At 42.5% G+C, this 25,390-nt stretch overlaps 1 protein-coding gene across 1 annotated transcript in view; it reads right to left on the bottom strand.

Annotated features, from left to right (window-relative positions):
• LOC108799971 (transmembrane protein 2-like) overlaps positions 1 to 24,523 on the bottom strand; it is a 102,246-nt gene extending 77,723 nt beyond the window's left edge. The window contains exons 1-3 of the mRNA XM_018571925.1: positions 24,367 to 24,523; positions 24,149 to 24,336; positions 12,220 to 12,690 (exon numbers count right to left, since the gene is read on the bottom strand). Of these exons, the coding sequence (XP_018427427.1) occupies positions 12,220 to 12,690; positions 24,149 to 24,336; positions 24,367 to 24,464 (757 nt within the window). The 5' untranslated portion in view covers positions 24,465 to 24,523. The remainder of the gene's footprint in view (positions 1 to 12,219; positions 12,691 to 24,148; positions 24,337 to 24,366) is intronic.
• Positions 24,524 to 25,390: the final 867 nt, after the last annotated feature.

Raw genomic sequence — 25,390 nt, forward strand, 5'->3', positions numbered from 1 at the left:
ATTATTCATTATTTACAATTATTATTTTATAAAACCAAATCATTCAAAAATAGAAATTGAGTCTGTTCAGTGCCAATTTTTATAAACAGCCATGGGGTCAAAGATAAGGAAGTCATTTATTAGATGATAAAAAAAAATATTACCCCATTCATAATTGGCTGGTAAAATATACACTATATTGCTGCCGCACAATTATGCGTTTTTGTAGTACATTCATGTGTGTTTTTTTATGCATTTTCAATGCGTCTTAATGCATTTTTTCTCTGGCCAATGACAAGCAATATCTGCTGTGACATCATTAGGCTTCATCTTCCTTTGAGGAGGCTTTAGGCTCTGTTCACATCTATGCGATGTGGGAGCGCACGTGGCACCTGGGATTGCTTGCTGCGATGTTAGATGCGTTGTGGTGCCATTATTCCTTAATGGTGCCCCAATGCACAGTCATCACATGTGCTACAGTGCACGGTAACCTATTAAAAGGTGCATGCACTTCTTTCAGAGCGCTTTAGCTGCGTTAGGCAGCCCATTTAAATGAATCTTCAGGATTTTGAAAAGTTGACCCTTGCCACGAGACTACCTCCTGCACTGCAAGGGTTAACTTCTTGTTTTTCTATAGGGGTGAAAATAAAGAAGATACACTCACCTGGTCATCAGTCCTGTGGCAGTGAATGCTCACTTTTCTCCCTCTCCACTCCAGCTGTGGTATGTCCCTTTGTGTCTTCACATCTAATAGACCTGTATTAGATGTGATGAGGTCACGGGTCCTTAGCCCCAGGGAGAAAATGCTGCGGGGATTGGTCTAGCAGCCAGGCGGGACTGAGGATCGGGTGAGTATTTCTTCTTTATTTTCATCCCCTAGACATAATGAACACTTAACCCTTGCAGTGCAGGGGTGGCCCCACTGCAAGGGCTAACGTTTTAAAATCCTGGAGTTCTTCTTTAAGATTTGAAGAGAGAAATTGATTAGTTACTATGGGCAATAGCTCCAGATTCTGATAAATTCCACCTCAATGTGTATCCACTTCCTGTCGATTGACTTCTCTTTCTTTCTCAACGCTGCTCATCACTTCACTGGGCCGGCCTGATCTAGTGCCCCTCCCCCTAGCTATCCCTTATGATGGCGGCACCAAGTGAGCTGACAAAGAAGGCCGGGGCCGGCAAGAAAAGGCAGAGAGCTGGGTGCCAGGGGACTCTGGGACATCAAAAAAGAGGGGCCAAAAGGAGGAAGAGGCGGGGGGCCCGGGCAGTAGCGGGTGGAAGTCAGACCCGCGTGGATGAAGAAGAGGATAGAATGAGGGTTATGCTGGCCGTACACTGCTTACATTTTTTAAATAACTTTTGTACGAAAGAACTTTGTTAACTTTTTTTGTTGTTGGTGGGGTCAAATGGACGATCAATTTTCGACAGTAGTGACGTAAAAAGTCTGAGGAGGGGATGGAAAATTTTTCTTGAACAAACAAAATTCTAACGAAATTCTAACAGTGAATGTGGTTTTTATTAGGGAAGCTTCATTCATTCCAAAATTGAATGTTAAAATAAAATGTTTTGTTTGACTTTCTTTAAGTGTCTGATGGCATTATAAGTGTACGGTCAGCTTAAGATGAGAGGCAGAACGGTCTGCCACTGATGAACGCCAAGTCACATGACTCTGAATGTTCCACCACTCACACTGCTACATACTACATGTATAATACACTCACTGCACATGTAATATGTATAGACTCAGGACCTGGGGAAGGGGGCAGGAGGGGCGGCCTTGTGCGAATTCTGCTTTGACTTAAGCTGGCCATACACTCGTTCGGGAATTTCCGCTGTTGCCAAGAACCCTCTTTCGATTCTAGCTCATATACCCCATCATGCAAAGGCCAATGTCATTTCGATAATCGTTCGTCAGCAATACTAACTGGCTGAATTTTGTCGATCAAAAACAGAACGGATTTTTGTTTGCGCATGTGCTGTGTTCTTGCTGCGTTTTTTTCCTGTACGAAAACGCCACTAATCCATCGATTTTCGTACGATTCGAAAAAACTTTTTCAGCTTCATCCCTCAAGAAAATTCAGCCAGGAGTTCAGTAAAAAAAAATCTTTGGGTTCCCATCAACTGATCGACTATCAATCGAAAGACCATTCGTGGACGATTTCCGAGCGACAATCGATAGGTGTATGGGCGCCTTTAGACATACAGTATATTAGTTTAATATAAAATATTTTCTTGCCTGCCTCATGTGTAATAAATGGGAAGGGAAAGCGGGGGGGAGGGGGGGGGCATTTTGGCATGCTCGCCCTGAGCACTGGATGGCCTTGTCCCACCACTGGAGCCTACAAGTAAAAGAATGTGTACTATTTTGTGCATATGGAATAAATTGGACCGTGTTGCCTAATCTTCACTAGAATCTGGATTTTATTAACTGCAGTGTTATGTGCCAGAAATAATGTATAGAGCACCCGGAGCACTTGTTGTTGTGATATAGATCAGAGACTAGCGGCAGCATTTCCTGATGTTCTTATTGCTGTGACAACAAATGAAGGTGGTGTGTACAATGCTGACACTAGATGGCCCGATCCACTGCACAGCTGTCACTGCAAATCTTAATGTATTTCCTGTTTGCATCGACCTGTGACTTGTTTTTAGTTAACAAGAGACTTGGAGGAAATAATCCGCCGTGGGCATCCTGCAGATTAATAATGGATGATTTTCTTGTGTCATCATTTACTAGAAGAGGCCTTTAGAAGCTGAGTAATAGATAAAAGTTCTATGAACAGAAATGTCCCAACAATGATATTCCGGGAAGTTTTATTTCAATTTTTACAGTCCAATTGATTTTTCAGTTTAACTCAGCTAAATACATTCCCGGGGCTTCAAATCTAAGGTGTCCAGAGTCTTACAGTTCATATTATTCATAAAAAGTAGCCACAGCCTGAGTAGAAAAGCCTGTCACCTCTCGCATGCCATAGAGAAGGACTCTTTCTTTCTGTGTGAAAGCAGTGGTCTCTCTGCAGAGGTCTGACGTGCCCACTGATGATTCAGACCTATAGCTCTGCAATCAGCAAAGCTCATGCTTCCCTGGGAGCCAGGGAACCTCTGCAGAGAGACGACTGCTTCCACAAAGAGAGTGAGGGTCTTTCTCTAGATCATGCTGCCAGGGGAAAGACTGTTCTACTCAGGCTGTGGCTGCTTTTTAAAGAAAACCAATAGGGATGCACCGATATATCGGCTGCCGACACATATCGGCCGGAAATGGCACTTTACAGCGGTGCATCCATTCTTTCTCTCCTGCCCGCTGGGCTCTGTGTCCCAGCGGGGAGGAGAGAAACTGTCACAGGCGGCCGGATGCAGGGAAGGGTTAGAACCCCTGTTGGGTTTTACTGTTATCCTGGGCTCTATTAGACTGACTTCTTACCACTTGCTTTTCTTCTGACATTGTTTTACCAGACAGGTAGTGAGGGTAAATCTCAAACAGTAACACAGACAAAACCCCCCACTTTTTTACTAAAGCAAGGGGGAGTCTCGAACCCTGACAGATTTTTATTTCAATCTGTGTCCCTGTTGTAGATATTTCCTAATTTCCTGCCCGGTAAAAGCTCCCGATCCAGGCCCGCCCCTGCAAATAGGCCCAGCTGAGCCGAGCAGACCCGGAGTCACGGCCGGCCGAGCTAGCCCGAATCGCGTCCAGGCCGAGCCGACCCAGGTCGACCCGACCCTGGGAGCGAGCTTGGAGCGCTGGCTACTTTAAAACACACACAGGGCCATGGGGTATAAAAGTAGCCCCCCTCCAGAAGGAAAGACGTTGTCAGCAGCAATTTTTGTTAATAGTTAAGGTACTTGAATGTATTTTTAAGATAGAACTCCTGAGTTTAGTGCTGCTTTAATTATGCCACGTTGCTTCATAGGAATTGGAAGGAAGTAATAAAGAATTTAGGGAAGAAATGTCATCGTAATTACATGTATTCTCCGCATCCAACAAACAGAGGGGGAATTCCACTTTTTGAGGTCATCTGAAATTTGTATATAGAAAGAGACAGAGTTGTGGTTTTACAAGAAGGCTCAACAGCTTCATACTCAGATAAAAGAGGTGATGTAGGTGTCTATGGAATCCATTGGAATCCAATTTTTTTTATGGTGATGGTCACATTGTAAATTACCCAGCACAGTGGTTAGGCAGAGAACCCCATCTCTGTGTTGGTATACAGTTACCATTTAACCAATTAACATACACAAAAAATGAGAGCTAGTGTCATGTTTCTAAAGAGTTTGTCATCCCCTTCTGAATTCTCTTGCTGAATGTAGCCACATTTATCCAGAGGTGATCAGAAGAGGGAAACAAAATAAGAAAACCATCATCACTATTTGTAAATTTGGGGGATTCATTCTGCCCCCTCTAATCCTGCTGCCCTCAGCCTTAAACCTAAATCGCGTCCAGGCCGAGCCGACCCAGGTCGACCCGACCCTGGGAGCGAGCTTGGAGCGCTGGCTACTTTAAAACACACACAGGGCCATGGGGTATAAAAGTAGCCCCCCTCCAGAAGGAAAGACGTTGTCAGCAGCAATTTTTGTTAATAGTTAAGGTACTTGAATGTATTTTTAAGATAGAACTCCTGAGTTTAGTGCTGCTTTAATTATGCCACGTTGCTTCATAGGAATTGGAAGGAAGTAATAAAGAATTTAGGGAAGAAATGTCATCGTAATTACATGTATTCTCCGCATCCAACAAACAGAGGGGGAATTCCACTTTTTGAGGTCATCTGAAATTTGTATATAGAAAGAGACAGAGTTGTGGTTTTACAAGAAGGCTCAACAGCTTCATACTCAGATAAAAGAGGTGATGTAGGTGTCTATGGAATCCATTGGAATCCAATTTTTTTTATGGTGATGGTCACATTGTAAATTACCCAGCACAGTGGTTAGGCAGAGAACCCCATCTCTGTGTTGGTATACAGTTACCATTTAACCAATTAACATACACAAAAAATGAGAGCTAGTGTCATGTTTCTAAAGAGTTTGTCATCCCCTTCTGAATTCTCTTGCTGAATGTAGCCACATTTATCCAGAGGTGATCAGAAGAGGGAAACAAAATAAGAAAACCATCATCACTATTTGTAAATTTGGGGGATTCATTCTGCCCCCTCTAATCCTGCTGCCCTCAGCCTTAAACCTAACTTTAACCCCATAACCTAACCCTTAACCTAATCCCTAATCTGAATCTAAACCAGGAGTGGGCAACTCTGGCCCTCCAGCTGTTGTGAAACTACAAGTCCCATGAGGCATTGCAAGAGTTGCAGGCCTGACTCTCAGAAGCAAAGACATATTGGGATTTGTAGTTAAAGCACAGCCTGAGTTGCCTACCCCTGCGCTAAACCTTCAACTTGACACTCACAGTGGAACTTTATAAAATACATCAACACTTTCTATTTTCTATTTAGCCCTGTCAGGCTTTATTTGCTGTCCTAGTCAACATTGGGTAGGATTTTCCTCACTGCTGTCTCAGTTGTGATGGTCACCAGTAGAGGGTGTAAAGGGAAATCAATGGGGGGCACAGACAGAAAAAATAACCAAACACAGGTTCTAACAAAACCAAAAATGGTTTGGCTGGTATTTCCCATTACAAATTTTCATCATATAATATTTATAATCCTAGGGTCCTATGTTCCCTATATTTATTACAGTTATGTATTCATTAAAATGTATTTTAAAATACAACTAGTGTAAGCGCCTGAATCCTTCATGCTATCTCCTGTAATCCCTTTTGCAGCAGGGAGAGGCAGGGTCAGCATCAGTCAGCCCCTGCAGCAAGCACATGTGCTGAGAAAGAACATGGAGGATGGACGGGAGACAGAGATGACCTTATTAGTCTGCTGCTGCTCCTTCATTGTCCAGTCGCAGGCAGGGGGCAGGCTGCATTGCTTAACAATACAGATATCTGAGGCCAACCTGACTGTGTAACTGTATAAAGCTGGCCATCCATGGTTCAAATTAAGCAGGACTCAGCCAAAATTCGAGCAATAGGTGCTTCTGTAACCACTACCTGTATTGACAAGCGAAGCAGCTGGGTGGTAGAAAAGCGACAGATCCAATCAGGTGCCGACTGTCTAAATACAATAGCTGGCAGGGGAATCAATCATTGATTTCTATTGTTCAACCCGCAAGGTTGACTGAGAGAAGTCTAGCCGTGCATCAATAGCCTAAATCTCAGAACTGGCCTGACAGAATGACAAATCCTTTTGAAGATAACACAACTTCCAACCAAGTACAAATTTCAACCTGGTATTTGGCTGTTCACTCTCCAGCTCAGCTCGCCTCTAAGCATAGACAAATTATTAAGCCAAAAGAAACATTACTTTGGAAAATGTCTGGTGACAAAACAAACCATAATTTGTCAACCATGATGAACATGACAGCAACAAAAATGTTGGTGCCAATTTACAATTTGCCAGGAAATTGACTCCAGAAACACTGTACCAAACTGTCTGCACTAAATACAGATGATGTGTTAGCCTGAAAGAGGAACTCCAGCTATTAACAAATGTATCCCTTGCCGTGGGGCTAACCCCACACTGCAAGGGCTAACTGCACATTTCGGTCTAGGGGCCCGAACATACTCACCTGATCCTCGGTCCTGCAGCAGTCAGCACTCACTCTCTCCCCCCCTGGCTGTGGTATGTCCCTCGGTGTTCTCACATCAAATGCAGGTGAATGGACCTGCATTAGACATGATGGAGTTTAGAAGGCTGGAGCCCAGGGGAGAACATACTCACCTGATCCTCGGTCCTGCAGCAGTCAGCACTCACTCTCTCCCCCCCTAGCTGTGGTATGTCCCTCGGTGTTCTCACATCAAATGCAGGTGAATGGACCTGCATTAGACATGATGATGTCAGTGGAGCTTAGAAGGCCGGAGCTTAGGGGAGAACATACTCACCTGATCCTCGGTCCTGCAGCAGTCAGCACTCACTCTCTCCCCCCCTAGCTGTGGTATGTCCCTCGGTGTTCTCACATCAAATGCAGGTGAATGGACCTGCATTAGACATGATGATGTCAGTGGAGCTTAGAAGGCCAGAGCCCAGGGGAGAACATACTCACCTGATCCTCAGTCCTGCGGCAGTCAGCAATCACCTCTCTCCCCCCCTGGCTGTGGTATGTCCCTTGGTGTCCTCACATCAAATGCAGGTGACTGGACCTGCATTAGACATGATGATGTCAGTGGAGCTTAAAAGGCCGGAGCCCAGGGAAGAAGAGGCTGCAGGGACTAGTCTAGCAGCTAGACAGCATCAAGGATCAGGTGAGTATATCTTCCTTAATCCAGCCCCTAGACCAAAATGAACATTTAAAATGGACCTTTACCCACTTTCACTTAAAATCATGTCCACATGCAGCTTTGCATGCTGAGATGAAATAATCTTACATTCATTAGTTGAACAAAGATTTTTCTATTACTTACAATTATTATTTTTCCACTTCCTGTCCTCTTGGGCATTAGTGATGTGATGTGCCCAAGCGTTGCATCCTGGGAAAGTTACATCTGCAGAGCATTGCTGGGAAATCTCATCTGTAATCTCACGAGATCTCAGGGAAAGGTATTTTCCTCCCCCTGAGATGATGTGTATGGTCACATGTCCTGGCCACATGTGCCAGAGTTCCAGGAAGTAAAGGAATATATAGTAATCTGCCTTTAATAAAAATGGCCACCTTGAGGTGAATGCGAGGAAGAGAGAAACAAGGTATGCAAAGAATAAAAAGCTGACATATATATCTATAGGTATTTGTTTGTAGATTGTCATTACTAAACATTTCTAAAGGTGTCTTTGTTGTCATTTCACAGACATAAGTAAAGTTACTCTTTAAGCAGGTAGCCCCACTGCAAGGGTTCATTTTGTTAATTCCTGGAGTTCCTCTTTAACTGCAAGAACTTGTTCTCGCCACCTTGGAAAAAAAAAAGTCCAACAAAAGATTACCAAAACAAAGTAGTTATAGGACTTTCTGGCCCCCAAATACCACCTTTAGGTATGTGCTTGTGAGACGCATTCCCTGGAATTCATAGAGTGTCATTGATACTCTTTAGAAATCCATTCCGTGATAGTGTGACAAATGGCAGAATGTGACAGTTTCATGTATGTATCGGTAAGGAATACATGAACTTGGTGCAACTTTCGCAAGGGTCTTTCCAGCGAAAAGGCTGAGTTATAATATAAAAAGAAAAACTATTTGGAGCAGTTAGGATAGTAATGGAAGTGTAACAAATAATAATTCCAGAGGAACATAAAGAAGCAACACAATACACAATTACACTGCGACAACCAACATTCACTCCAATATAGAACATAGAGGTCTTATTTACCTCCATTTTCCTCATCACTGATATGGCGGGATTTCTGTATGACTCTGTAGAAAAAATAGCGCGCAGTAAGGGTACATTCACACCAAAATCGGAAGGAAATCCCAAGCCAATAGAGGGTTCATTAACTTGCAATTGTACCTTCTGATCTCCTTCTGTGCATTGCGATCTGTTTTTCAATTGATGCTAACGGAAGGACACCGAAAAAAGAAAGGGTGTGAATGGGGCTAGTTCACACCAGATCCGTTGTGCTGAAAAAAATTAGTGCATGTTCTACTTTTTTTTCAGCGCAACATAATGCAATGGAAAGGAGTGGTGTGACATAGCCCCATTGACACCCATTCATTTTTCGGTGCCCTTCCGTTAGCATCTGTTGAAAAGAGGGATCCCGACGCTGCAGGGTTTCCATGAACTTGGGGCAAGGATTTGGACTACATCCACACTGCTAGAAATGTGGTACAAATGCCTTACTGAATGGCCCCCATTGTTTTAATTCTTGCTTCTGGGCCTTCACCTCTGACAGATCCATCTTTACTTATGAACCGTGTATAATTCATTTTAATGGCAGTCACATGTTTAGTATACTTTGATGGGGTCAGGAACGCAGATTGCATCATAACCACAATTAGATCTATATTTAGAATGGTCAGCATTCCTGGCAGAATGAACATGCATAAAACATACTGTCCCCACTGACAGCAATTATATGCACCTCAGACATGAAGCAGATGCAGTCACAGTGTGGTCGCCAATGTGCTGCATCATATTCACATTGCTTAAGTGTGAACTCAAGGCAAATATTTCAAAAAAAATAACAAAATTATTGCAGTTATGTATTCATCCAAAAACATATTAACTAATTTCTGAAATTAACTGTATGCCTGAATGTAACTAGTGTAAGCACTTGGATTTGTCTTGATACAAGTCTTCTGTAATCCCTAGGACAGCAGAGCAGGAGTGGTACGCTTCATTTGTTAACGTTCATAGCGCTATCCACAGGAAATACAAAAATGTATCTTCCCAGATTTCAGTTAAAGAAAAACAGTCAGCAATAAGCATCTGTAATAATCTGAACCTGCGCTCTTGAATTGTTATAATAGTGCAGCCTAATCATGCAGGGCTTACTTAATTTGTAATAGTTACTTCTATTCTCTCCCTGTTGGAGTCGAAGTCTAAGGTTAAAATTATATTAAACACCCCTTGTATAAGTAAATATTTATTTCTATTTTTGCAGTTTGCTTTTCCCTTCTAGCATCTCTTTCCAGGACAGTAATTGATCAAAATGGACATCCAGTTGGTTTCTGCCTAGAGGGTGGCTCTGCTGCCTTGCAGAGGTTCCCTGGAGCCACCTTCATATGCACGCTCCAAAGCTGGGACTGTGTGCTGACATGCATGGTCAACGTCGAGCCAACCAGAGGAAGAATATGCAAACAGGCATGCATGCGCAAAAGCGGAATGCTGCAAGGAATCATGGGAGGCCATGAGTAGACCACCTGACTATATACAGTGCATGCTTCCTGCCCGAACGTTCGGGGGGCAGGCTGCAAGGAGGTATGGGGAAGCAGAGGTAAAGAAAAAGTGAGTCTTTGGGGCAAAATACCAATAATATATTGTGGTGTGCTGCTAAAGGAAAAATGCCTTTTCCTCCTAGTTTAATACTACTTTAGGTGTCAGGCTATATGGTCATCCCTTCTCCTGCCTGAGCTTACCACTGATAACAGGCATGCAAAAAAACTGACATGTAACAAAACTACTGTCAGGATTACTTGAAGGGAAATTTAGTTTTAACCACCTCGTGAAGCCCAGACACAGTGTCAGCAGACAGTTATAAGTTTTGAGCTCAGGTAGGAGACTGGTCTGCTTCCGTGTCATTGGCCTTCCAACCTGACACTAGGCTGACATTTCTGTCCTAACAGAGGGGGAATACAAGTAAATATCTCTGAGAGGTAAGGTTGCACTATGATAATAACAAATAGTAGAGATTCACATTATTTTAAATGCCCATTCTTGACTGGTTCTCCATAAAACCATTCGCCAACAAGGATTACCCTCACTTCCCACCTGAAGGCCAGAAAATATGGAATGAGAAAACCTTCCCTCCCTTTTTTACCAATTCCTTTACCTTGGGCAAGGCTTACGGAGATGAGGAGGATCTGGTGCTCGACACCGACTATGAAGAATGTATATGTAAGTGCTATTTTAGGAATAAAATAATTAGACCAAAAGTGAGAAGGATTTATTCACTTTTTATTAGTGTAAGTGGTTCTTTAGGAGCAATCTCCCTTTTTAGAGGATCCTTGTAAACCCATTAACCGAAAAAGAAGCACATGAGGGCGGGTATTAGGATGAGCATCCCGCCACGACAATACCACTCCACATGCCTGGTGTGTTATGGGAGGGATTCCTTATGGGAGGGATTTTTTAATGTATACAAATAGATTTAAATATATACTCCTCACCCCCATTTCCCACTGATCCAGTAATTAACAGAGGATCACAACTGTGGCAGTGCATACCATTGTCTTAATCTACTATTCACTTAAAGAGATTGAAACTTACCTTTTAGTATCACTGACTTGCACTTGAGAATGATAAACCATGCAATAATTAGGAATTAGGATTGGATTGGTATAACAGCAGTGTATATTTTTCACCTAGTACAGCTGTACATTGTGCTTATATCAAAGATCCGATCATAACTAAGGAAATTCTTTTTTTCAAATGACTGTAGATACGATTGGGCATTCTGAGTAATCAGAGGTTGAAAAATGGCGGTGTGCCAGTTTCTGTGTACGGGAATATAGACATCATTTTTGTCCTGAAGCTTTTGCAATCCAATTAAAATATTCATTTTTGGCTATGCAATACTACACACCACTCAACGCTAAGGCTCAGCACTTAATTTAGCAGCTCATACACAGTGTATAAAAAAAAGTGTGATAATACACAATAATGTCATTCAAAGTGCAATGACACTGTGCAGCAACCCATAGCAGTCAATCAGAAATCAGTTTGCGAAACTCGGATCAGTAAAAAGATTTACTTTATCTAGTTACTATTGGTAACTCTACTTTGCACAAAGTCACTTTTCTCTGACCTGCCATTCTGAATAAGTCTAATAATGTGAAGCTGAGCTGTACAAACCCATGTTAGGTCTACGGGGAGTTGGATGTATGTGTCTGTTTATATCAGATTACCTTCGATCTGTCACGCTCAGGTCCACCAAAACGGAACTCTGTTCCATTTTTTTTTTCCTGGACCTAGGAGGGGTCATCGGACGTAAACAGACAAATGTCCCTTTAGATCCAGCTGCCTATAGAGTAAAATTGGGCTTCTGATCAGATCCATCTGAAAATCTGACAGTTGGACCTGATCGGACCACCCGTGTGAAAGGGGACTAAAGGTAAACAGAATCTGTAAAGTATTACACAATAATGACTGTTATGAGCAGATGAGTGAAATGAACAGAGACACTACGCAAACCAGAAGACAATATTTAACAATGACCATTACAGCTTTATGTCACTTTAATGACTCTGCAAGCAATTAGAACAATATATCTGACTGTACCGTGCCATTTGTCTGAATACCATTTTTATATATACAGGGCTCCAGAAAGAGTGCAATGTGTGCCAAAAACCAAGTGTTCCCTTTTCCCATTATCTGTACAAATTTCACATACTATCATCAACTTTGCAAACTTGATAAAAAGTCATGAAATATTGGTGAGCACTCTCAGCAGAGCATTATGTGACCAATGGAGGACACAGAAAGGGAGTTCATAAAAAGTGTTACTTGTAGTCAAGACAGGAAGGGCAACATGCAGGGCTGCAGGGAACAGGAGAGGACAACCAGATGCAAGCAGGCATGCAATGGTCAATCATTTCACCTACCTGTTGACTGTATGTTAGGATTCTTCACAGGTTTTCCAGTTTTGTATATTCGTTTCTTCAACAAAGAGAAAGCTTTGTTTTGTTGGGACTCAATTAGAAATCCCAGATCTCCCAGGAATTTCAGCACTCTGTGTAGCAGCAGTGGTTTCACATTGACATGTAATAGTTTCAGGGGGCTAATGAGGGTCTCTGAGGGCTTTAGATTCTGGTCACAGCTGTCATATGGAAAAATACTCCAAGCCAGGTTGGGCCCTAAAGCCGATACTAAAACATGTCGAGACAGTTTGAGGAGGACAGCACAGGGCCAGGTCTTTCCCTTCCATTGCATATTCAAATGGTGGCCTCCATCAGTCTTTAGATTGTCGCCTAGAGCCTGGAGGCCACCAGCAGTCTCCCATGTGGACCTTTTCACCACATTGTAATCCAGGAGTCTTAGTGAGGAGGAGTCATCAAAACTGCTGTTTGACCATGCTAAACATAGGAATAAAACAGAGTTGGTGATTTTTCTTCAAATATTTTATTTTGTATGCATATAGTGCAAATGTTCTAATATAAAAGAACCTGACCATGTAACCTTCAGGCAGGGAAGGACTATGTAAACTTGTTAGGGAAGGATCATGGACTCAATCATGATGCTTGCTGTTGGCAGGTTAAAGCATGTCATTTTTACCTTAAGGGTGGATTTCCACTTTTGAAATCTTACCATAAAATGCAGGTATTCAGTATGTGTCCTGCAGTGCAACCTTTCATTGTAAATGTCACCCCAAATATGGCAGACCACAATGCGCAGTTGTAAATACTCCATGTGTTCTAGTGTATGGTGTTGTCAAAAATGATTCGACTTTCTAAATGCAACTCGGCTCAATGTGCAATAATGCTTGCATGGACATATGAAAAAGTGTGAATGGTCCCTAAATATCCATATATCTATATGTTGTGTGGAGAATTTATCAAAACTGGAGCAGACAAAAACTGAAGCAGATGTGCATAGCAACCAATCATCTTCTCTCTTCAGTTTGTTCAGTTAAGATATGAAAATGAAAGAGAGAAGCGGATTGGTTGCAGTGCACATCTGCTTCAGTTTGTGTCTGCTTCAGTTATGATAAATGTCCCCCTGTATGTATATGCAGTATCATTTTTCAATAATTACAAGGGTCTATTTTCTTAAAGGACAATTAAACCCTCACCTTTTTTTGCATATATCTACTGCTAGCAAGCAGTAGATACATGCAAAAACATTTTTTTTTTAAAGTTAACAAAAAGGTTACAACTTACCTGTGTCTCCGCCACATGCTCCCGTCCGAAGATCCAAAGATTCTCGGGCGGCCGCTAAGGACCATGAGGCGGGCGCATGCGCAGTAGAGATCTTCAGCCGGGAGAAGAGGAGAGACACAGGGTAAAAGCAAAGAGAAAAAGTCTGTGCAGGCAGCCCGGCAGCGTGCACCTGCACTGACACCGTGGGACAGGAAGAGACAGGAGTCAACGCTGGATCAGAGACAGGCACCAGCACTGGAGGGACTCCTGAAAACTACTGGAAAGAAAATGATCGGATAAAGAAGCATCATTTAAGGTAAGTCCTTAAAGCGTCATTGGGGAGAAAGACCATGTTTTTTTACTTTAATGTAATTTTAAGTTAAACTAATGTCTTATATCTTTTTGTTTATACTTGCCTTAACATCTTTTCCCTTGTTTAGTCATCTAAAAGCCCTGAGACTGCTGGTGGGCGCCGCCATCTTGGACGTGATGTCAGCTGCCCCAGCAGACTCAGAACTGTCACTCAAGTGACACTCTATAGTCTTCACTTTGCTCCTCCCCAGGCTGTTGCTTAAAAGGTTATGTAGGGAGGGGAGGGGTGGAGGAGCTTGGCCAGCACAAACAGTAATTAGACACTCCCAGAAGAGAAGAGGGCTATGATGTGTAAGGAGGGAGAGCGCAGTGCTAGCGAATTGACTCTTCCTGAAGCAGTCAAATTTGTTAGCAAGTTCAGAGGCATGAAAAGGAAGAAAACGCTGCAAGTAAGTATTTATAATACTTGATTTTTCTGTGCATTTACCTGCATTTCTTTAAATGGGGACATGGTTTCTTTATTTTCCTTTTAACTTTTATTTAACTTTGTTTTAAATATAAACATTTCTAACAGGGTGCACCAATAACAGAGCTGGCAGGGAAAGGACGGAAAATAATTCACTGCTCATTCAGTTGTAAATTTAGGCTTGAACTTTGAAGCTCTGTAAACCATAAGCGTTTATCAGCAGAGCAGCTGGGGTTAGCCTGGTAGGTGCCTAGAGGTTTACCTTCTTGCTGGAAATATAAATAAGAAATATCCATATGAAATATGTAATATATAACATTCTAAAGGTAATTACCTTTCATTCCTAAATATAACAAAATGACTGCATATAAATGATCTCCTTTCAGAGCAGATAACCCGGGTGAGGATTTTTTTTTTATATCTGTAGCTACTACTCTGAATGTTCTCTGCATCTGTCTATCAGAAATAACCGGTTTGACAGATTATATGTTTTCTGCTGATCCCCATAGTCAGCCATTAACCCTTGACAGGTGGAATCTAGAGCCATAGTTACAGCCTGTGGCGTGATTGTACAACATTAGATATTGTTGAGTACAAACAACTGAAAACGCCTGTGTAGGGTCATTATGGTCCAGGTTGCTCAACTTGTATAAATTACATACTTGGGCACACTGAGGTTGATTTAGGAAAGTTAAATAGGCTGTGCACTTTGCAAGGGAATTTTCCCTTAGCTTAGTGCAACCTTTCTCAACCAGGGTGCCGTGGCACCTTGGGGTGCCTTCTGACTTCCTCTGGGATGCCTCCAAATTCTCACACAAGGTCATGTCTCTGATGTAAAGAGGACTTCTGATGTGAAAGAGGGGGACTCTGATGAGAAGGGGGAAATCTGATGTGAAGAGGGGCTTCTAGTAGGAGAGGGGGATCCTGATGTGAAAGGGTAGATTCTAATGTGAAAAGGGGAATTCTGATGTGAAAGGAGACTCTAATGTGAACTGGTGAACACCCTTTTTTCTGTGTTTTTGCATGGGTCCCCCACTAAAATCTATACCAGACCCCTATTTCGGATAAAGCTCTGGTATGGATTCTGGAGGGACCACATGCCATTCTTTTTAACATTTAAAGTCTACATTTTAGACTGGGGTGCTTTGAGATTTTGCATACTTTTAAAGGGTGCCATGGAAAAAAGATCTAAAAACGCTTGCCTAGTGAATGTGGTGAAGCTCTGCTGACTCCCATCATCCAATTATGTGCAAGCAAATATGTTGTTTTTTTTATTTTGCATGCCTCTGGGTATTCTTTTCCCTTGCAAAGAACAGTCTATTCCCCTTTAGTAAATCAGCCCTAATGAGTGGGTATACATTCATTGCCATTACGCCATACATGAGTGTAAATCTTCTCCAAGGATCTCTTACATTTTAAACATCTCATAATAATTTAAACAGCTACTGTGTGTTTTAAGCTAAATAAATAGATTTGCTATCTGCTAACACTTTAATTTGTTTTTCTAAGTTTCACTTAACAGGAAGAAGCACATCTCGAACTTGTCAACAGACTCCCTAAGGCTATACACAGCGCAGGTTTAAAATATCTGATCTAACCTGTTGGATTTATTCTGTATGACATCCAGGCTGCTAACCTAAAACTAGAAGCACAAACATCTGATTCCTTTTAGGAGGGATATTTTGCTGATGGTGACACACTATACACAGTATAGATTTGAGCTGGCCATACAAGACATGCCACGCAGGCAATTATAACCGCTTGCTACTGAGAGATTTAACCATTTGTTGGCAGTCACTTCGTAAGGTTGGGGTTACACAGTAGATTTTTAGTAGCTCAGTTGTGTCACTAAAATCCTTACTGATTAATTGTTCACTAACCAGATGAAACCAATGGCTCTGTATGCAGCAGGCTACAGTAGTATGGGGTAGCATCTTGTAGCCATAAAGATCGGCTACTGTGCCATAGAGTGAAGCAAAACAGATGACAAACGCACTCATCAATTCGTCACCAGCTTTACAGTAAGGTGCACACGGAATGGGCTTTAAACAGTAAAATGTTTTTAACCTTAGGGTGAGACAAGTTTTTTTACATGCTAGCTTGTGAGTGTGCCAGGAAAACTTTTTGCTATTATATTAGAGTGATCGCTACTATATTCTCCTCTGCAGAAATATTCCCCGCAAGCCTTTTTGCACCTTAGGTTGCCCGATATCCTCAAGGGGATTTCTGGCAACCTATCTATGTGAGTATCTCACTCTTTCTTCTACATTTATTTAAAACGTATCTATAGCTTTGCACTATAAAATACTACACTCAGTCGGATCTCTCCCAGGAGTTTCTGTCCTTAATTTTGTTGCTCCTACTGCTCAGAGTTGTCTCTCTTTCAATATTCTGCTCTCGCTCACTCCATAGGGAGCCAACTGATCCATCTGTTTAGTGATCAAATATTACGACTTGTAAATAATCATTAGTGATTGTTGAGCTACTAAAAATCTTCTGTCAAGTCTAGTGCCTAATGAGCTTGCGGCTAGCATATAGTTGAACCTCAGAGTAGCAAGAAATTTGAATCAACTGCGTAGTTTAGGGCCGGTTCCCACCATAGCACAGCACTGAAGGCACGGTAGTGTATGTTTACTACACACTATTGCACAGTACAATGCACCACACACTAGGTGTGCTGTTGCGTTGTGTTGCCATTCATATGATTGGCACTCCAATGCACCTCCTGGCAGGAGCATGTGTTGCGGCGGCATGAAACAAAGTAATGCATGCACTACTTTTTTCACGACAATGCATGGTACTGAGGTACTGCACAGTGTGCTGCAAGACATGTGCACCTGTATGCAGTTACCTTGGGGTGCCATGTAAATAAATGCCAATGCAATGCCCCAGCACACCTAGCATTCAGCGTATTGCACTATGTGATAGCGTGCACTAAAAGCACTCTATTGGGTGAACCAGCCCCCAGGCTATCTGACCCAAACTGCCACAGGATTCATGGCCAATCCAGCTGCTTGGTTCCCCCCTACCAAACAGGGACACAGCAAAAGTTTAAACAATGTTTTATATATTTATGCAGACTTATCTATTGTGTAATTATATTTCCGCTCCTGCCCGTTTAATCCATTCAAGGTGGAATCAATCAAAGTAGAACCTCAGAAATTACCCCAATAGGGACCAATTATTATGTTGTTAAAGCTGAACTCCAGTATTTTTTTCCCTGGAAATCGCATAATTTACCTGTAATTAGGTATACCCTATATTTGGATGACTGCTTCTTGCTATATAAAACCTTCCTTCAGTGATGCCGGATCCTAGACAGAGAGGTGATCTTCCAGCGCTGCAGGGGTTAACTGCGGCTGTAACTGTGAATGGCTCATGTCATCAGCCCTCCTCTTCCTTTTCCCTCTGCAAGGCGTTCTGTAAATGGACAGGTGTACCTTGCCATCATTCTTTCCTCCCTTGTCCATTCACAGAGTGCCTTGCATTCTGTAAAAATAGTAAAAGGAGTTTTATGAATGTATGAATAGGTGCGGGGAGGGGGTAGGAAGGGATGGGTCAACTTTGGGGAACCTTCACAGTTTCAGTCACTGCTGTTAACCCCTGCAGCACTCAAAGATCACAACTCTGTCTAGGATCTAAAAAATAAAAAAACTCACCACTCCAATTCCCCCGGACTGCAGATCAACACAGACAACGGATGCAGGCTTCAGTGTGCTCCAACTCGTCAAACAATATCTATCCAATCAGTCGCACGAAACTGAAGTCCATAAAAATCCAACTTTATTGTTGTAAATTCCATGCAAAGTTCCAAATACAAGGTATACACCATCATAGTATCTCTCCCACTCCAACGCCTCTCACGCGTTTCACCACCTGGGCTTAATCATGCTTTTTTGAACTTTCCATGGAATTTACAACAATAAAGTTGGATTTTTATGGATTGGTATGGATATTGTCTGTCTAGGATCTGCTATCACTGATGGGAGGATTTGTACATCAAGTCTCAGCCATCCATACATAGGATACACTGTTTTATCTATGATAGGGTGGGGCTGGGCAAGGGGGTTGAAGCCTGTATTAGGTATAATTGCTGCCTTTGTTTCCTTTGGGAAGATTTTTCAAGACTCCCAATCCCAAAGACCATAGAGGAGGTGGTAGAAAATCTCCATAATGTGATGGGAAATTCCACCTTTGACAGAACTCAGAAAGTGGTGTCCTCTAGGGTCATCAGGGCAAATAGTGAGGATGGATCTCCTCAACGGGACAAAGATAGCAATCATGAACTCGACCTGTTCTATCCACAACTAGAGTTCTATTTATGCCTATAAACACATTTCTTTGACTAAAATTGATCAATATACAGTCTGAGAAAGAAAGAAAGAAAAAGAAAGAAAGAAAGAAAGAAAGATACAGGAGATGGGGATAGATAGATAGATAGATAGATAGATAGATAGATAGATAGATAGATAGATAGATAGATAGATAGATTTTCCGACTTGTCATACTTCAACAATCACATAATTTACCTTTTACTGTTCTCTGCCTCAGTGTGAACAGCTACAAGAAGCTTTGGAAGGCTTCCCTGAAATAACACTACTGTATGAAACAGATGTTACCAACCTGGGAGCCTAAATATTTCAGTATGAGGCTTATACAGTAAAGTGATCACAAACAGAAGGCAAAGAACACATTTTAAGATTCTAGGATGCATGTGGGTACTTACTAGAATTCTGAAAGCACACCGACAGTCCAACAAGACCCGCTCCATAAACTACAAAGGGATCCATTTGTTCAAATCTGATTAAACTGACTTGGGCTTACTCCATCATGAGATGTGAAGGGATTTCTTAAAGTACATCTGTGATAAGAGAAATATGGGGCAGCCATTGTTGGCCTCCTCCTTGAAATGCCTGTTGCCTGTCTTTGTCTTCAATGCACCTTAGTCACTGGTCCCAAACAAGCGGGCATAAAATAAACGTGAGAATTTCTTATCTTTGTACTTGCTCCAAGTTAGTGACTAGAGATGAGCCTGCACTTGGTGCAAACCCAGTTCACCTGAATTCACCCAAGCCCGCTCCAAACTGTGACCACCACCCCCTTCCTCCTGACCCAGTATCAGCAATTGTGGCGGCAGTATCCCCTGCCCCATTCTGATGTATAGCGGCGGGGCAGGAAATGTGCCTCTCTGCAATTGATCAGGTCGGGTGGGAGGGGTGGCTGTTACAGTTTGGAGCAGGCTTGGGCTAACTGGGTTCACACCAAGTCCAGTCTCATCACCGTTAGTGACTAACAAGCCTTTGTTAAGCCAAAGCCAAAGAATCAACATGACAGCCAAGATACAGAGGTCAGCAATGGCGGCCTTCGTATGACAAGTAACCTTTAATCAGTTGAACGTTATCAGTACAGAGATAATCAGGAGTAGAGTACTGGTTGAAGTGAGCAGGGCCGAATCTAGGAGGGCAGACGGGCATGTGCCCCAGGTGCCATTTTAGGAGGGGTGCCATTGGCTGTGTGGCTGGAGAATTTCTCCCTTGGCGTGGAGTAACTCTCACTTACAGAGCCAATAACCTGGAAATCTGATGGCTTTTCTAATCACCCTTATTTTATTTTTTTCTACTGTGCTTAGCAAAACAAAAATCACTTTAATGGCTTTACCTTTATTTTTTGGAGTGGAACTTCACCTATTACTTATTTAAGTCATTCTAATCTGAGTAGAGGAAAGCAGCGTTTGATTCCCGTGCTGTGCTGTGAGCTGAACTCTTGCTGCAGTGCATTCTCCCAATATTCCTATAAGAAACGCATGATCAGGCAGGTGAAGCCATCACACTGGTGTCATTGGCCCCTAGTGAATGCTTCATAACAGGAACTAGGAGGGTCAGCTGATGACCTCCCCTCTATGTTAATGGAAAACAATAAAGACCCAGCAAGGGGATCAAACATTTCTTTTAGTCCACTAATTTCCTAAGGAGAACCTGTCACAGCTGGGATTATGCAGGAACGGGAATACTCATTCCTTAATGTATGTAATCTCATTCATGAAGGCCTCATATTTCTCCCGTATTTAGCATTGTTTATTATATCTAAGCCTAACTTCCAACTGGCGTGTCAATGGCTGTTGTTGCCTGTTTGGTAATCTCTGACTCAGCAATTAAAGCTCCCAATTTTATCCTTACAGTTTCCCTTTGGGGAAAAAAGGTTTGGGGTTGTTTTTTTCAGGTTATATGTCCATTTTACAATCCCTGCAGTCATGAGGGGTTTAAATACCAATGCTGACATTGAACTACTGACACGAAATGTATATTTAAGACACCACTGGAACCATAAAGTTTAATCGGCCAAGATGGAATCTGTGATGCAGCCTCCCCACTGCTCTAAGTAAAAAGCACAGAGCTGTGGTTCAAAGGCCATTCACTCCAACACATTATTAGCATGCATCTCTATATTTACCTGGGGGGGAAAGGATTCTTTGTTGGCTAGATTATTATTAATGACCAGCCACCACTTATTGCCCAATAGGTCATGCAAATGGAATGGTGGTTGTTCAGTAGGGCACAGTACACTGCACGATTAAAGTACGAGAATCGCGGGAAATCCCGCGATCGTACGATAATCGTACAGTGTATGGAAGGCGTGCAACCGTTTCTACTGTACGGTCGCACGTCTTCTGTCGAACAAGCAGGCTGGAAAACCCGCCGAGAATCGAGTTGGTGGCCTGCTTGTTCGAGTTGGTGGCCTGCTTGTTCGACAACTGCCGAACGGGTCGCTGTGCGCACGCGCACACTGCCTGTTTGCAGTCATCTGAAGCCCGCCCCTCATTGCAGTCATCGGAAGCCCGCTCCTCAGGGGGGTGGGCTTGCTATGATCGCAAGTACGATCTGTCTGTCCAAGATGGGCAGATCGTATGAGCTTTTAATTAGCTTACAACTAGAGCTGCAGCTAACGATTATAGTGTATGATCAGAACATTTCCTTTGTACATTCAACACACACTAATCATTCTTTACCATCAAACTAAATTTCTAAAAATAAACTGATAACCTGTGAAAAACTTTTTTTTATATCTGTGCACCCAAAGACTGTTTCCTAGAGGTGCACCGAAATGAAAATGAAAAAACGAAATGAAAAAAAATGTCAGGCCGAAACCAAAAATTATTTTTATTCTATCTTTTAAAAACTATTTAATTTTTTTATATTTTATTAATTCATTTTTATTAAACATATTTATTTTTTACTTTACTTTTAGGGGCTTTGGGGGAAATATTAGGGGTCTAAACAGACCCCTGATATTTCCCTTTTAAAAAGAAAAAGTCCTCAATCTCTTTTTCTGTGTCAATGAACAGGAATCCTCTATACTGAGTGTTCCTGTCCATTCATAACATGAGAACAGAGTATATTTGCTATAGCAACAATCATGAATGAACAGGAGGAGATGTAGATCACTTCCCATTCATTCATAATTCAGGATATAGTCAACATACTATGTCCTCAATTATGTACAAACACTCAACGATCACTAATCGCTGAGTGTTTGTACCTCGCTCTCCATCCTGACAGCTGTCACAGGAGGCTGAGCGAGCGATGACAGTTTCACTCCTGCTTGCTGGGACACAGAGCAGTGCCCAGCAGGGAGGAGAGAAATCACAGATGCACCACATTATCGCCCAAAAATATATCGGCGGCCGATATATTGTTGCATCCCTACTTTTTTCTTCTGCTATTGCTTTCCTGATGATTTCTATTGTCATTCAAAAATAATCTAATGCACAGGTGTACATAAACCATGGTATAAAAGATGTCTCTGATGGTTTTTATTCATCTAGGTCAGGGGTGCCCATTAGGTAGATCGTGATCTACCAGTAGATCTCAAAGCTGATGCTGATAGAAGGGTGTGAATGGTTGCCCCTTTATTCCATTTTGGTATATTTATTTAGCTGTGCGCACGATTACCTATTAGCCTGAGTCTGCTGAGCCAAGCTCCCTGACACCTTTCTGGTGGATACTGGTGGTTGAAGTGCTTTGTATTACATCAAAGAATATTAGTTTACGCAGCCTGTTGCAAAATACAGCAAGGTGACCCAGGAGAGAGAGCGAGGAAAGACAGCCAGGAGGATGAGCAAGGAGAGACAGCCAGGAGAGAGCGAGGAGAGATAGCCAGGAGAGAGAGCGAGGAGAGATAGCCAGGAGAGAGAGAGCGAGGGAGGTTTTTTTGTCGTTGGTAGATCTCATGTAGCTTGCCTTTTGAAAAGTAGATCTTAACACAAAAATTGTGGGCACCTCTGATCTAGGTCATGGTATATCTGTAAAAAATAAATCAAAACAACTGGACTTGCTGTATTTTTCTTGAAGACGTTTGGCTGGTCATCCAGCTATCTTTCTCAATTCAGAATGACTTGTACAAAAATTATCTGGGAATAAATATGGTGAATGTAATAAACACCTTACCTCCATGAGGTCCCTGACTCCATGCTGGTAATGATGAAGAGATTAGATTGATTGGAGCAACATCTTTATTCCCAGATCATTTTTGTACACTTCATTCTGAATTGAGAAAGCTGGTCGGAAGACCAGCAACCATCTTCAAGAAAAATACAGCAAGTCCAGTTGTTTTGATTTATTTTCTACAGATACATGGTATGAAAGATTTGATAAGCTGTTCTTCGATATGAATGATAAGAGGTATTGAATTCTTATATATCCCTACCATTTGAGGAACACATCATGATAAAACTATTATGAAGTTGGTGGGTTGCATCCTGAAAAGTACCTGATGCTGAGTTCTAGGTAGATGTGCTGAAAGGCTGGAAAGTCTGACATGTCACTATGTGCCCTGATGAAGGTACCCTGCGTGGCCCCAAAACGTTGGCCATGTGATATTTGTGACAATATACTTGGATAGATGAACACTAAGATTTGAACGTCATCTTCTAAATGTTGGTGATCTTCATTTTCTACTACTTGATGTACACGGCGGCGCCCGTGATTATCACTTCTAGCACCACTATTGTTATTGGTCCTAGACGCTGCAAGGGGCATGGGGGGACACATCGGTATACTAGGCTGGAAAGTCTGACATGAACTAGTAAGTTCAAATGTAATGATATCAGTTGGTGAAAACTACAGGTTTAAAGGGCTACATCACCAAAAATATATATATTCCGCTTTCAGCAGATGCCAGACAGTGAAAGCCAACCTATTAGCTTAGTACATCTCTACTGTATTGAGATTTCAGTGCTTCAGTTCCCAGATCTGCACATCTGATACCCCCCTATTACAAGGGGGTACCTTTCTCCATGATGGATCTTTCATTCATATTATATTTGAAGGATGCAACAGGATGAGGCAAGGTAAGTGGAAACACCCCAAACTCCAAGGCAGGTGGGCCAGAGCAGTAGGGAGACCTACCAATAGAGTCCCTAAGAGATATAAGAAACCAGCAAGGGTATCACCCAATTAAACTCTTTTTATAATAGAAATATGACTTTTGTGTGGTCTGACCCTTTAAGAATAATGGGACTGTTCCATGCAAATGCTGCTTAGCTGTACTATTTGGTATACACTGAGAAATAGGAAATAAGGTCTACGGACAGATTTACTAGGCAAGCAAGGCAAAACGTGTAATTCCACGAGGGATTCTGCTGCGTGTAGCAATCTGCATCTCTATGACATATTACTGGCTTCATAAGTGCCCACTTCTTGCTGACTAAGACATCCCCTTCTTACCAAATGACTTCTACAGTAGACTCAGCTGTTCACCCCTGGAGAGGCTCACATTACACACACAAGGGCTCTGCTATCTGATCCTCTGACTACTATTCTTTAAAGTCTAAAACAAAACCAGATGCACAATCTGACATATTCCCCAAAGTTTACCCAGACTCATCCTCGGCTTACTAACAGTGTAGATCTTCTGCTTTACAGGGTTTCCAGGACACGAGGATCAGAATGAGGAGGAGAGCCAGGGAAGAGCTCTGCAGCCATTGGAGATGCCCAGTCATTCTTCCTTTTAGGAGATGTCCCAGCAATGGCAGATGCCCCCAACGAAGGGAGATGGTCACATCTTGATGACGGTTCCAGTTGTTCTCCGGATGACATGAGGCATCCATACACATATCAGGACACATAGCCTCATGTCTGGCTGTGCTGGACTGGAGCTGTAGGCACTTGTCAGCTGTTAGGGGGGGTTTATAGTGTTCATATGTGCAGCATCTCATAGTGAAGCTCCGCAGCAAGTCTAAACCTGCACCATATGGATGTGTAGAGGCCAAGCTCCCAGTTGGTCTGTGAATGAAACCCATAAATAAAGTAGATTCAGTGCATGATACAAGACAGATGAGAGTATTTTCCAGCCCTGTCAGGTGTACATTCAGCACCTCAAAAGACAAACCGCATGACGTGGAAACGGACAATGACCCTTCTCTCACCACAGGAAGATGTGAGCGCGTCAGGCCATATGGAATATACATTAACATCTATGATCTGTTCCGTGTCAGGAGTAATGGAGGAAATTCAACTTTTATCTGGGGCATATACATTGGAAAGCTTATGTATGAAAATGTACAAACTGAACACTGCTGGGCGACTAATTAGCTTTATTGTATGTTGTGTGGCAGGGGCGGGCAACTCCAGCCCTCCTGCTGTGTTTTAACTACATCTCCCATCATGCCTTTGACTCTGGGAGTCCTGCCTGTAACTGTCAGTCTTGCAATGCCTCATGGGACTTGTAGTTCCACAACAGCTGGAGGGCTGGGGCACATTCCAATCACTGCATGTGCCAGCCTATCTCAACCATAGTGCTGTGGTACCCCAGGGTGCCTTCGGGCGTCAGCAGGGGTGCCTTCAAATTTTCACTAAAGGGGGTTACTCTGATATGGAGGGGGCTATTGATGTGAAGGGGGGCATCTGATGTGAAAAAGGAGGGCTCTGATGTGGAGGGGGACTTCTGATGTAAAAGGTGAGGACTATGATGTAATGGGGGACTTCTGATGTAAAAGGTGAGGACTATGATGTAATGGGGGCCTTCTGATGTAAAAGGTGAGGACTATGATGTGGAGGGGGACTTCTGATGTAAAAGGTGAGGACTATGATGTGGAGGGGGACTTCTGATGTAAAAGGTGAGGACTATGATGTGGAGGGGGAC

The sequence above is a fragment of the Nanorana parkeri genome, unplaced genomic scaffold, assembly GCF_000935625.1.
Source record: "Nanorana parkeri isolate BGI_ZX_2015 unplaced genomic scaffold, ASM93562v1 scaffold42, whole genome shotgun sequence".
Lineage (NCBI taxonomy): Eukaryota > Metazoa > Chordata > Amphibia > Anura > Dicroglossidae > Nanorana > Nanorana parkeri.